Source organism: Pseudorasbora parva, chromosome 2 (assembly GCF_024679245.1).
Source record: "Pseudorasbora parva isolate DD20220531a chromosome 2, ASM2467924v1, whole genome shotgun sequence".
NCBI lineage: Eukaryota > Metazoa > Chordata > Actinopteri > Cypriniformes > Gobionidae > Pseudorasbora > Pseudorasbora parva.
Genome location: NC_090173.1, coordinates 34491341 through 34504693, shown reverse-complemented (window position 1 = coordinate 34504693; position 13353 = coordinate 34491341). Strand labels below are relative to the sequence as shown.

At 37.5% G+C, this 13353-nt stretch overlaps 3 protein-coding genes across 3 annotated transcripts; 1 reads left to right on the top strand and 2 right to left on the bottom strand.

The window, feature by feature from the left end:
* Positions 1-114: 114 nt before the first annotated feature.
* On the bottom strand, positions 115-1814 carry LOC137041379 (guanine nucleotide-binding protein G(I)/G(S)/G(O) subunit gamma-10-like). Its single transcript, XM_067417593.1, has 3 exons — positions 1664-1814; positions 771-897; positions 115-662 (listed from the first exon to the last, which is right to left on the bottom strand). The coding sequence occupies exons 1-2, from the start codon at positions 1748-1750 to the stop codon at positions 772-774; spliced, it is 213 nt and encodes a 70-aa protein (XP_067273694.1). The 5' UTR covers positions 1751-1814; the 3' UTR covers positions 115-662; position 771.
* A 918-nt stretch (positions 1815-2732) lies between these two features.
* Positions 2733-5582, top strand: LOC137041376 (ATP-dependent Clp protease proteolytic subunit, mitochondrial-like). The gene is made up of 7 exons (XM_067417579.1): positions 2733-2848; positions 3247-3348; positions 3465-3536; positions 3644-3740; positions 4431-4618; positions 4703-4808; positions 4921-5582. The coding sequence occupies exons 1-7, from the start codon at positions 2837-2839 to the stop codon at positions 5145-5147; spliced, it is 804 nt and encodes a 267-aa protein (XP_067273680.1). The 5' UTR covers positions 2733-2836; the 3' UTR covers positions 5148-5582.
* Positions 5583-6185: 603 nt separating this feature from the next.
* LOC137041370 (aldehyde dehydrogenase family 3 member B1-like) lies at positions 6186-12317 on the bottom strand. The gene is made up of 10 exons (XM_067417564.1): positions 11950-12317; positions 10923-11095; positions 10732-10842; positions 10463-10583; positions 8493-8578; positions 8323-8404; positions 7835-8227; positions 7394-7560; positions 7214-7313; positions 6186-7110 (listed from the first exon to the last, which is right to left on the bottom strand). The coding sequence occupies exons 2-10, from the start codon at positions 11082-11084 to the stop codon at positions 6911-6913; spliced, it is 1422 nt and encodes a 473-aa protein (XP_067273665.1). The 5' UTR covers positions 11085-11095; positions 11950-12317; the 3' UTR covers positions 6186-6910.
* Positions 12318-13353: the final 1036 nt, after the last annotated feature.

The window sequence follows — 13353 nt, the reverse complement described above, 5'->3', positions numbered from 1 at the left end:
AAGAGAAAACACATTTGAACATTAAGTAGTACCTCATTCAGAAATTAAGAAAACTGAATATATCAGAAACACAGCATCTATCTTTATCAAAAAGAACCTGAGATTCAATACATCTCTCTCCTTCAATGGTTAAAACAATACCTTAAATACAGTTTCTTGGCAACAAGTGTCGATGTATAAGACTAATCGTATCAATAAACAAAAATAGGGATTTAGTGTTTCATCATAAACTGAACACATTACAAAAACATTTTTTTTCTCTCTATATGGCTGGTATTCAAATTGACTTGGCTACACAGTAAAAAATGTACTGAACATTTTTGCATATTTGCCATCACTTCTCCAATGGACTGTTTGGCTAACTGTGCACTTTAATTTCCTCCTGAAACCATATACTAGTGTACGTTTTGCACTAACATGTCCTTTATTAACAGTATACAAATTAAACACTTTTAAAATCATCATTCAGGGTTTTTTTCTTCATAAATCACATTATTGAACGTGCAAGACTTCAGGTCACAAATGCAGATTACAAATAAAACAATTTAGTGTAATAGTGATGATTCGGCTCTGCTGTAGGGTGAAGGGGAACTAAGGGTAGCGTAGTGAAAAACTTTTGTGTGAAAGAGGAATGTTCAGTTTCTCCAGATTCTTCTTGACTCCTTTAGAAGGAAGAGAGAGACAGAGGTTCATATTCCTGCTCACATTCCTGTTAAACAGGAAATGTACAGAAAAAAATAAATAAATAACACTGAGCTGATTGTTGGTACCTCAGAAGAGTGCACATGATTTGGGGGGTCGGAAGGGGTTGTCGCTGGATGGTACCCCCATGAGGAGTGGGTCCTTATGGGCATTTTGCAAGCAGAACGCCTTCAGTTCTGTCGCTGCTTGAGAAACCTAGGAGGAAGTAGAGATTAAATAAATAAAATAAAGACAGACAGACATATTTACATGTATTTGTATGCATATATACAGAAAAGGGGTTGGTGGGGCAATAAAGGCTTTATTGACTATCACATTTTCCTTGAAATCACGCGCTTAGAAGTTAAGAGTTTATTTGATTCAAGATAAATTTAATAATAACACATAGAGCCGTGTCTTGTTTTTTAGAATAGTGTGCTTTGGGGCCAATGGTAACTAATATAGATTTAGATTATTCCGGCCAACAAATGTGAGACTGTCTCACACTCACAATCAACAAAGAACTCCACTGTGCGGTGCGCGCGACACCACAACACGCAGCAGTGGCGCGCGCACGCTACTGCCTGAAGTGGACAGTTTAAAATCATTTTTAATTTGCTATGATGAACTATGATTATCATACATTTTACAAACGTATTGACATATTAGGTTTGGGTGACGACGTTTGATAACACCCGATTAATTAAAGAAAGTTGTCATTCATTGTTGAAAACGAAGGTAATTGCACAACAAGCCATTGCGGTAGAAGCTTGCAAACAGGTAAACATTATGTATTATGCTTCATTTATAGTCATTAGATATGTTATAAAAGCTCTCAGAAGAATAAAATAAAGTTTAAAACAGAATGATAATTACACAAAGTAGCAGGATGTTCGGACAGGACCGACAAGTCTGTCAAGTCACACCCTGTTAGCAAAGAGTTCCAATCTTTTAGACTTTTTGTTTATTTATTCCCACTCACCTTAATTCTGCGAATTCCTGCTTCGAATCGCAGCTGTTTGACGCTTTTCTGCAGGCTCAACATACTGCCTGCGCTGTTACTCGACATGTCTTCTGACAGATCGTGGAAAGTTTGCAACAAATGTCAAGAGACTGACTTTGGCAATAATGGGCTCAATTGCGCCCCTATCTTCGAAACTGATGCGGGGTTTCATACCGCGACGGCGCAACTCTCGCGCAACAAATAATAAATAACCTGAAGAAACCCGTTTGACTTTTATTATTTTATAACGAGTTCCTCATGTTTTCTATTTTCCCCACTTTTTCTACATTTAATTAATGTTTATATTTCTCAATTTTTCTGGTGACGTTGATTGATTTGTCTACAGACGAATGAAAACTTAAGTTAGGTGAGTAAATTCATTATTAATAATAATAACAACTTAATAGTTATGCCAACAAGGCAATTTTCACCGTAAAGTTGCTTTACACTAATTATAAAGGTAAGATTATGAATAATGTCTAGCTCTACAAAATTGCGCCATCTAGTGTTCGCGTCTAGTTTCATCATGTGACAGTGGACCCGATTCACCAGAGCCACTCCTCAAGAGGAGATTTCAAAGTCAGCTAAACCGCGTCGGTAGCTTTCCTATTCTGTTTAAATGAAGGCAACGGGGACGATGTGTCAGTTTAATTGATTTTATTTAGGCCTACCTATAGTTTACCAGTCCCACTCAGATTAAAACAATAGAGTAGAGAAGGTAGCAAAGACAACCTAACAAGATTAAAACAAAGGCTACAACATGAATGATATAAACACTCTCTTCCCATTTGTCTTGGACCCTTACCATTTCTTCATTGTATGAGGAACTCCCCCTAAATAATTAAATGTTATTATTATTATTTTTTATTGATTAAATTAAATACAAATATTATGATTATTTCTTTGCAATATGCAATCATCAAAATCATTTAACTTGAATATAAGTTTTCCTTCTGATCAAATTTCCCATATCCACCCCCCAAAAATGTATTTACAATTACAAAAGAGATGGAAAAGGCATTTGCAAACGAGGTACACTTTCTCGACTTCCCCATCTCTCTCTTAAATGAGAGAGTCTCTGGCTTCACTATCAAGCTGCCGAATATCACATCCGGGTCAATAGGGGTCGCGTGAGGGTTGCTCAACAGAAACATGCTGTTACGTGTAAGTATTAAACTGCCTTCTGTAAATTATGTAACGTTAGATTTATTTAAAAATGTGTCAATGTATGTGAAGCAACTCTTACGATAGTATAGAAGCAATGGCATTTATGATAAACACGCTGTTGTACAACTATTAATTTGCTAGTATAATTGCTTTATGAAAATTACGTGAAATTACGTGGTAACGTTATGTATAAGTTTATGACTTTTGAAAATCTTAAATCTCGTTTTCATAAAATGTGCGTTTTTCTAATGGACACGTAATGTCATTAGGCTAATGTGTGCTCTGTTGAGTGTCACTGCGATGTCAAGCTCGACACTAAATATTTTACAACGACCTTGAATAAGTAAAATAATGTTGCCTGTCTTTTATCATCACTATAACTGTCATCTTTCTAGAGGGTCTTACATTGTGGTGTTTCTGCACTCAAAGTCAATCGGTCCATTCATCAGAGTGCGCCATGGAGAAGTCCACTCATACCTATAGTTGTAGAGCAGACGGTGAGGGCACATTAGAAGCACGTTCATTTTTCTTAATTACTTGTTTACTTTTTAAAGATGCAGCTTTCAGTGTTGCAGGAACTTGACAGCTACTTGAAGTCTTTCGTCTGTTTCAGGGACGCGGAGAGCGTGCCTATGACATCTACTCAAGGCTGCTTAGAGAGAGAATCATATGTGTTATGGGTCCAGTAAGTTCAAATGCAAGGGATAACACACAATGATATCTAACATTATATTCAAAAGTATTTTCGGTAGTTTCCAGTCCTACATGCTTTCTGTCTTTCTCTTTATCTAGATCGATGACTCCGTAGCTTCTCTGGTAATCGCTCAATTGCTATTTCTCCAGTCAGAGAGCAATAACAAGCCCATTCACATGTACATCAACAGTCCCGGTGAGAGATACATAACTGCATTGATGGGGGAGAAAAAGATTGTAGCAGTTTCATATTCTAATGATCAGGTTTATTCAACTGGTGGCCCATAGTCAAAATGTGTCCTGCTTAATTTTTTTTTTTTGAGATTACTTGAATCCTGTTTGGGAATTCACTGTCACAGCAATAGGGAACTGTAAATTTGATGACAAATTGTGGATCAAAGGCGGGCACTGCAGTTTATTTCTGCTGTATTTTTTCCTGATGGTCAAAAATTACATTTTAATTTATGTATTGCTATTTGCTGTATGGAAACGACACTCACCTAAACTGGGTAAACCCAGCCTGATTTGCCGGCGATTTAATTTCGCCCAGCAACTCAGTCTGGAAACCTGTACATTCATACAGGTGTTTGACTTCTTCCTAGCAGTCAAAGCGGCATTATGTTGTGAAAGTGCGGACTCGGATGAAGACCGTGAGGGTTTAGGGTGCCATTTGGGACAGGGCCATAGAGAAACGATGGGTCGTTGCCTGTTGATCACACCTTTTGTGGTCTATCCAATTGCCTACAGTTATTTGCATAATGCACACATATTAATCTGAAATAGACAGATTAAGAAATATAACAAAAGTGAATGATTTTTTTTTGTGTTTGAAGCCAGCAGTCTACATTTCTGGCAATTATTTGTGTTACTTTTTGTCGTCTTGCAGGTGGTGTGGTTACGGCTGGACTTGCGATCTATGACACTATGCAGTACATCTTAAATCCCATCTCTACCTGGTGTGTGGGCCAGGCTGCCAGTATGGGCAGTCTGCTTTTGGCCGCAGGAACCGCAGGCATGAGGCATTCCCTGCCCAATGCCCGAATCATGGTGCACCAGCCCTCTGGAGGGGCAAGGGTAAGAATCGGGGATAAAAGAAGAAAAACAAGGCCGCTTTCGTAACTTTGCTGAAAAATGTAATCCCGCTATTTAAAATTTCAGGGACAAGCAACAGATATTGCCATACAGGCAGAGGAGATTCTCAAACTGAAAAGACAGATCAACTACATCTATTCCAAACACACGGGGCAGAAATTGGAGACAATAGGTAATTTTGCTTTTTCAAACCGTCTGTTAATATTATATTAACTTTATTTTATATTGGATAGTTGTGTATGTATTGTGACTTACTGACTTCAAGTTTTGTAATCCTCGCTTAGAGGGCGTGATGGAGAGAGACCGGTACATGAGCCCAATGGAAGCACAGGATTTCGGGATTATCGACAAGGTCCTGGTTCATCCACCCCAGGCTGGGCAGGACGAACCAGAACTTGTTCAAAAAGAACCCTCCAGCCCTGCAAGCACCTCCACCTCCCCTCAGCCTCAAACCTCTGAGCCAGGCCAGACCGGCAACAACCCTCCATCCTCATACAAACCTGAGCCCTGAAATAGACTCCCAGCAGGAGCGAGTAAACTACTGGTTCAGTCTCTTTTGGCAGATGTTTGAGGGGGACAGACACCAGCTGACACATCATATCTGAACCCTGTGATCTTCCTTTTGTATCTTTTATTTTATTAAGTCTCAGTAAGTCTAGTCCTGAGATGCAGTACTAGAATCTGGGGATTACAGGTACAAGTATGACGACACTCAGTCTGCCCTCATATTTGTATGATTCAAATATATCTTAGCAAAAATTAGTTTCTAACTAGATCGGGATACAAGACTACGGGACAGGGTTTGATTTGGGCAGACTGTGTTACCATGTCTCACAATATACTTTGTATTGTAAATGTTCCCCTCAGTTTACTATAATCCCTGTCAAAATGATTTGAAGCAAAAGTGTTTATAGATTTTATTCAAATAAAATTTGGTGTAAATAAGGATGGTTTTTCTGTCTTTTTACCTTTTGTAATATTACTAAACTAGACAATTCAAATTGTGGAAGTTCACAAATATCATGAAGCTCATGAACTCATGAGAATAGTTTACCAGTCAAGCCACCTTTATTTTTATAGCGCTTTATATGATACATATTGTTTCAAATCAGCTTTACAATGAATGATAAACAGGAAAACGATTCAGTGGTCCAAACAGAGTTTGTTTCTGCTGTAAAAAAGCTCTAAAACGAAATGGTATATTCAGTGTTAATCCAGTTCTGTTGTGAAGATCATCAATTATTAAATTTGTCTGTTTAATCTATAAAGAAGTTCTGCTGAGAACAGGGACATCATCATCTAGCTCACTTCAGTTCTCATTAAATCATGCCAGTGCAGTCAAATTAATAATGTAGAATATTATTAGGGACACTATCATTTCAAACAAACATGTAAGCTTATTAGACTTATTTCTGAAGGATCATGGGCAACTGAAGACTGGTGTAATGAAGCTGAAAGTTCATTATATCTGAATTTTTTATCAAATGAATGCAGTCTTGATAAGAATGAGACAACCTAATTTCAAAAACCCAAAAAATCTTACAGACGACTCCAAATTTTAAAAAACACATCAATGAAATGTGTGTGATGTAACTTTTATGAATTCATGGTTGCAACATAAAACTAATTCTAGAATACAAAATCAAGAAATATGAATAAATGCAATTACACAAGTATAAATTGTATCATGTTTCCTGAAGGTAAACGTTTGTCAGACTTTATTTTTGTACTCAACCTTACAGATGAAAAGTATACCACTCATAAACTAGAAATGCTCCTTCTATACATTCACCAATAGAAACCCTTAAACTATTATGAACAATATAGCAAAATATGTAGTAGTATAAGATACTAAATAACCTCATTAAGTATCTAAACATAATGCTATCCATGCCCCCCCCCCCCCTTTTTTACTGTAGTATTTAATTACAAATGAATGATCCATTTAATTACATTTCCATAGACAGGATTATTTAAAAATCTACAGATATGAATAAATGCATAAAATTGATTAGTGTATTTGAACAATGGAAGTTAAAATGAGCGAATTATTGTCAAGTAAATGGCCTCTTTCTCACCACAGAAGCATCCCGAAGAAGCAGCTTATCTCAATGCTGACCTCTGGTGGCGTTTTGGATTACATCACCATTGTAAACTTAAAGATAAGGTTTGTGTTGCAGGCCAAACTCACTGCAGCCAAACACTGGTAAAATCAAAGGCATATGTTTTTGGTTCCCTGGCTGCAATCTGCCAGAATCAGACACACAACAGCCCTCACATAATAGAGCATCCTGCCCACCCCTTCTTCTTGGCAGTGGTGGCCCAGCGCAGCCAACTGAGATTGCTTTCAGTATAGGGGGGGTAGCGTAGCACATTGACGCGCTCCAGCCCCCAGCCCCTCAGCATGCAGCCACGCTTGTGACTGAATGTCTCAAAGCTCCAGCGACCATGGTAGTTGCCCATCCCACTGGCACCTGGTCCAAACACAAATAAAAAGTCAGATTTCGCCTTCACTCACCCAAAGAAATGCATTGCTGTTGTTACATTAAAGAAATGCAGACTCAGATTCAGACTCACCCACTCCGCCAAAGGGTAAACCAGGAAGTGTCATGTGAGCTATTCCATCATTGGAACAGAAGCCTCCGCTGCTTGTCCCCTCCAGAACTGTAGTAACAACCTTAACAAATAGATATGCATCCCTTAACACTTTACGGTCTTATTCAAGTCAATGACTTTTGTTCTTTCCTTCTTACTTACTTGAGACTCATCAGAGAAGGCATAAATTGCCAGGGGCTTTTCCCTCTCGTTGACAAAACGGATTGCTTCATCAAGAGATTTGATGGTCAGAATGGGGAGAATAGGGCCAAAAATCTCCTCCTGCATTAAAGCATCTGACTCCTTTACATCCACGACCACAGTAGGGGCTGAGATAGTCCACGGAAAAGCAAAAGAGAGAATTCAGAATGTAATACTAGCTTAGCTACTTTTTATGTAAAAGTATACTGCACATTTTAGGAAATTCAGTAGGTCATCTGAGAAAAAGTTTCACAACATACTGCAGCAATAGTAAGAGAAGTGTATTAGTATGACACAATGTACTGAATTTGTATACGGTTTAAAAGTGTTGGGAAAGTAAAAAAACAACAACAAAAAAGCTCAACCAGGCAGCAGTTTTGTTAGTGCCTATATAATTCTTACCAATGTACTTGATCTCTTTGACACTCTCTCCTCCAATCACTACCTTTCCCTCAGACTTTTTTAGCAGCTCAACCAGTCGGGTCCAGTGCCTGTCTGTCACAATACGTCCCATGTCTGGGCTTTTCTGGGGCTCAGATCCGTAAAAGCTCTCAAGAGCCTCTTTGATAAAAGGTAACAGCATTTCTCTCGTCTCAGCAGTGCATAAAACATAGTCTGGAGCCACACAGCTCTGTCCAGCATTGAAAAACTTGGCCCACACCAGCCTCTTAGCAGCAGCTTTCATGTCTAGCCGGCCATATATTAAACAAGGGCACTTGCCACCCAGCTCCAGAGTAACTGGGGTGAGGTGCACCACTGCGGCCTGCAGGATGCAACGAGCCACTGACTGTGAGCCTGTATAAGAGAAGACATGAGATGTTGAGGCAAATAAATATGGAAAGATGAATCTGTCTCTTGAATCTGTCATAGATAAAAATGAAAACTGTAACCTGTGTAGAAGATATGATCAAATCTATTCTCCAGCAATGTCTTGGTCTCTTCTGCTCCACCACAAATGACTGCATAACAATCCTACAGGAGAAAACACACGGCACACATTACAGATCTTATCATGAACACTCTAGCACAATGAGAGAAGTGGGCCTTTCCAAAAGATTACCTGGGACAGGTACTTTGGAATGAGTTCAGCAAGAAGTTTTTCGGTTGCTTGACTTATTTCTGATGGCTTCAGAATAGCACAGTTACCTAATAAAAACATATGGCCAAGGTAAACATATTGCATATGTGATTTAAGGCATTGTGCCTCCCTAGGTTTTTGTGTTCATGGATTTTTAAAGTCACCATTGAATCAAAATGGACAATTCTTGTTTTTTATGAAATATTTCAGTATTTATTAAAAAAAGATTAATCCGTGCACATCATTATTTATTCATGAGCCCTTTCAAAATAACTGTCCCTCCCGCTCGTAATGGCATAACTTTTCTTGGAGTGGCATAACGTGTTTACAACCTGTCCAACAACAACCATATTTAATTCCTTTAATTTTTTCTTGTTCAAGATTTCTTTACAATAATTTTTACAACATACCATTTTACAATATACATCACAATAAGGAAGAAAAGACTATTGCAACTTCTTTTTCATGCCCACATTAATTCAACTTCCAAAATACAAAAAAAAAGTATTATTTTTTCTCAATTTGATAATTGAGCTTCACAATAATTGAAGGTTAAAAAAATATGCCCCAAAGTCATAATTTTTTGGTGAATTTCACAATTTTCTAAGCCAAAATATGTAATTTTGCTTGTGTGATTCATGCAGAATGGTGGGGGTTTACTTATGGGTGGTTAGGGAGAATTAGTTCAACATTTTTGGAAAAATATAAATTTGTCGACAACTTTTTAGCATTTAATTATATTTGTATTATATACCAATTTCAATGTCAGCCTTTTGTGAAAATGAAACCTGTTAGGGAATCACAATCAGCTTCCAAACACAGAAATAAGGTGCAGTTAGCCTTGCATTGTGTCCATTGTTGATGGTTAAAAGGTATTTGTTTTTATAAGTGACAGCAAAGGTATTAAAGGGTTAGTTCACCCAAAAATGAAAATGATTTCATTAATTACTCACCCTCATGTCGTTGGACACCCATAACACCTTCATTCATCTTTGGAACACAAATGAAGATATTTTTGTTGAAAGCTGATGGCTGAGAAAGGCTTCAGATAGGCCTCCATTGGCGTTCAGTACATTCCCACTCACAAGACCCATAAAAGCCACTAAACACAAAGTCCATCTCACTACAGTGGCTGTACAATAATTTTAAGAAGCGACAAGAATAGTTTTTGTGCGCAAAAAAATCGAATGACTTTATCCGCCAAGTTATTGTTTTCCGTGTAGGTCTCAGACGTGAACTCACGCGATAGCGGCACTCCTCTTTGTTTCTGGGTCATGTATCGAACAGCGGATCTGCGTCATATTCTCGCGTATGCATCGAGTTCACGTCAATAACTTGGTGATAAAGTCGTTATTTTGATTTTTGTGCGCACAATAACTATTTTCGTCACATTGTAAAATTATTGTACAGCCACTGTAGTGAGATGGACTTTTTAACAACGTTTTTAGTGCCTTTTATGGGTTTGGTGAGTGGGAATGGACTGAATGTCAATGGAGGTCTATCTGAAGCGTTCAGCTTTCAACAAAAATATAATTTGTGTTCCAAAGATAAACGAACGTCTTAAGGGTGTCCAACCACATGAGGGTGAGTAATTAATTAAATAATTTAATTTTTTTGGTGAACTAAACCTTTAAAGAGCTATGTTCTCGTTTCGGTACATAATTCAAAAGTGGCAGATATAATTGGGTCTCGCTGGTTTCCATACATTAAATTGCTATACGATGACTGGCAGTTTATTATCAAATTTATATTATAATCTGATTTTAACCCTACCCCAATGCATTTGTTTTGTTTAGTTTTAGTTTAGTTTAGCTTAGTTTTTTAAATTACACCACTAGACTATCATGACTCACAGTTTTAGAAGAACTGTGACTAGTGCAGCCTCAAAAAGAACTAGATGCATGACGCCTCTGTATATAATGGCCATATAACAGAAAAAATATAAATGTTACCTGCAGCGATTGCACCAATCAAAGGTGACAAAATTAGCTGAAGAGGATAATTCCACGCTCCAATGATCAAAACGACACCTAATGGCTCCCTGCGAACAAAACAGTCATCCAGCTTTGTTGCCTGAAATAATTAAATGAGGGAAGGAAACAGATTTAAGTATTTTCAGAGATCATCCTCACATCTGCGTTGACTTTTAGAAGGTTTCCACTTAACTATATTTTTTGGAGCTCAACATTTACGGTGTAATGAAATTGTATTATTATCTCACCAAGTTTGTGCCAACATAAGAGTGCTGCATCCAGGATTGCAGGTTGCTGATGGTGTAGCAAATGTCATTCACCACTATCTCAATCTCTGACAGCACTGCCTCAAACTTGGGCTGCAGGACAGAGAAGATTAAAGCATCACTTGTGTGTCAAATTTACAAGTACTTGCATTTGAACCAGTTGACGACATTACCTTAGCAAGGTCTTTATGCATTGCCTCCAAAATCTGTGTTTCATTGTCTTCAAACAGTGACATCATGGCCTCCAGTTGAGTCAAACGAAACTGGACTGGACGGGTCACACCTGAGCGGAAAGCACCCCGCAGCCTCTCCAGCACCTGTTTCTGGCTCTCCATAGTGAGAACACCTGTGTTGGAAATGGGGTTACAGAGGAGGCAAAATTTTGTGTGTACAGAATATTTAGAATGAGAGACTTTCTAGATAAAGCACAACATGTCTTGGAGATGTACGCGTGGGTTTCTCCATGGATGCATTGGCCTTTGAAAACCAAATTAAGCCACATTTGTATTTTATTCTACTTACAACTGTAATAATTTAAATGTGTTATTTCCCTACTACCTGACACAAATGAAAACATGCAATAACAGCTGTTTACAAATCATTACCCAGCAACCACAAACCACTGTGATTAGTCCATCCTGACCAGCGCTGAGAAAAGTAACAGGAACCAAGTAACAACACAGTTGACGTCAAGTGCGTGGTCGTCTGTCTGGACTATTGATTAAATAACGGCAACGTGAAAACCTATAGAGAACTGATAATATGAGAATTATAGACAATTCGCTCCACAACTTCCGGGCCGCGAAGTCTCGCCCATTTAGTTTACTTTAGACACGTTTACTTTATTTTACATGCTTTCTATATCTCGAGTAGCAAAAGAATCATGATCATGATTATTTTGCTACTTCAGAATAAAGGCTCTTGTTTTTTGATCAAAATCCCGCAACACAACAAGAGGAGAGATGAAAGTCATATGGTATCAAATGTCGCTTAATCATAATTTGTCTCTCAACGTAACGTTAACGGTTTACACATCGGCATCGGCTATTGTATATTTTTTTTGCTCATTAACAAAGCAATGAGCAATGATATACAAAACGGAACCTAGCCTCAACAGCACAACAAAATATGTATAAATCCGAACTGTCGAAGTGTGACAAACTTTACATAGCGAGGATACAAATAATCTTACAAACTAACCTTTCTCAGAAGATAACTCCACTTTCTGGTAGTCTACCTGTTTTTCACTAGCACGTGAAGACTATTTCCGGGTTTTTGTGTTTCATTCAGAAAATTCAAGTTTGTCGAGTTTGGCATCTTAGTCAGATACTGCAGCCCGAAAAACCTGCTGTTTCGCCATAAGTTTAATAATCATAGTTAACACTTCAAACACACACACACACACACACACACACACACACACACACACACACACACACACACACACACACACAGTAGCGCGACTTTGTTATCGCGTGGAAACGATAAAAAAATGCAGTTAAATGAGAAAGTGCTCAATACATTAGGTAGGCTACATGGAGAGAGTATATAGCTAATAAAATAGGAGTTTACGTGGAACTAAACCTATAAGAAATTGTGAAAACACTAGGCGGCAGCACAACCATTACCACAGGAGTATCTTGATGAACGCTTTAATCAATAGGCCGTTCTTATAACCTAAACAATTTTAGGTTATGAGAACGTTTCCCTAACGTTCCCATTAAGTTATAAAAACGTTTTCTGAATGTTCTAGGAACGTTTAAATGTTCAGTTTGTGGAACGTTGTATTAACATTCTCAGAATATAAGAACGTTAAATAACGTTCTTATAAGGGTGTGGAGTAGGCTATGATCAAATAAAATATTCCTGTTTTCTCCTTAAAGTACTTGTTTTTTTTATTGACATCTTATTATTTCTTTAAAAAAAGGTAAAACCACTCTTATAATTGACTTTTATATTTATATTAAGTTTAGCCTATATTTAATACATAATTAGTTTACTAGATTTTTCTTCTGATTGTAATATATAGGCTATATATATATATATATATATATATATATATATATATATATATATATATATATATATATATATTAAAAAAATAGCATGGTGTAGCTGTAGGTTATGACTAATTTCTAAAGACATACTTTTTTAATGTAGTGTAGTTTAATGTAGTTTTTAAAATGTTCCACTAACAATGTAAGAATAACGTTTTATAGCTAACATTTTTAGAACGTTACTCAATAGCAAAGAACGTTGGCACAACGTTCTAATAACATTACTGCAAGATATGGACTGTGGAAAACTGTTCTGTGGTCAGACAAATCAAAATTTGTAATTCTTTTTGGAAAACTGGGACGCCATGTCATCCGAACTAAAGAGGACAAGAACAACCCAAGTTTTTATCAGCGCTCGATTCAGAAGCCTTCATCTCTTATGTTGCATGAGTGTGTGTGGCATGGACAGCTTGCGCATCTGGAAAGGCCCATCAATGCTGAAAGGTATATCCAAGGTGTAGAACAACATTTGCTCCCATCCAGACATCATCTCTTTCAAGGAAATATTTTCCAACATGACAATGCCAGGCAACATACTACATCAATT

Bases quoted from the DNA above. Each gene is read 5' to 3' on its own strand.
- LOC137041379 (XM_067417593.1), bottom strand. From the start codon at position 1,750: ATGTCGAGTAACAGCGCAGGCAGTATGTTGAGCCTGCAGAAAAGCGTC. The intron at 898-1,663 runs GTGAGTGGGAAT...ACTTCCTCCTAG, and splicing joins CAGGAATTCGCAGAATTAAG to GTTTCTCAAGCAGCGACAGA.
- LOC137041376 (XM_067417579.1), top strand. The intron at 3,537-3,643 runs GTAAGTTCAAAT...CTCTTTATCTAG, and splicing joins TCATATGTGTTATGGGTCCA to ATCGATGACTCCGTAGCTTC. The intron at 4,809-4,920 runs GTAATTTTGCTT...ATCCTCGCTTAG, and splicing joins GCAGAAATTGGAGACAATAG to AGGGCGTGATGGAGAGAGAC.
- LOC137041370 (XM_067417564.1), bottom strand. From the start codon at position 11,084: ATGGAGAGCCAGAAACAGGTGCTGGAGAGGCTGCGGGGTGCTTTCCGC. The intron at 8,228-8,322 runs GTTACAGTTTTC...TCTCTTATACAG, and splicing joins TGATCATATCTTCTACACAG to GCTCACAGTCAGTGGCTCGT. The intron at 7,111-7,213 runs GTGAGTCTGAAT...TGTTTGGACCAG, and splicing joins TTTACCCTTTGGCGGAGTGG to GTGCCAGTGGGATGGGCAAC.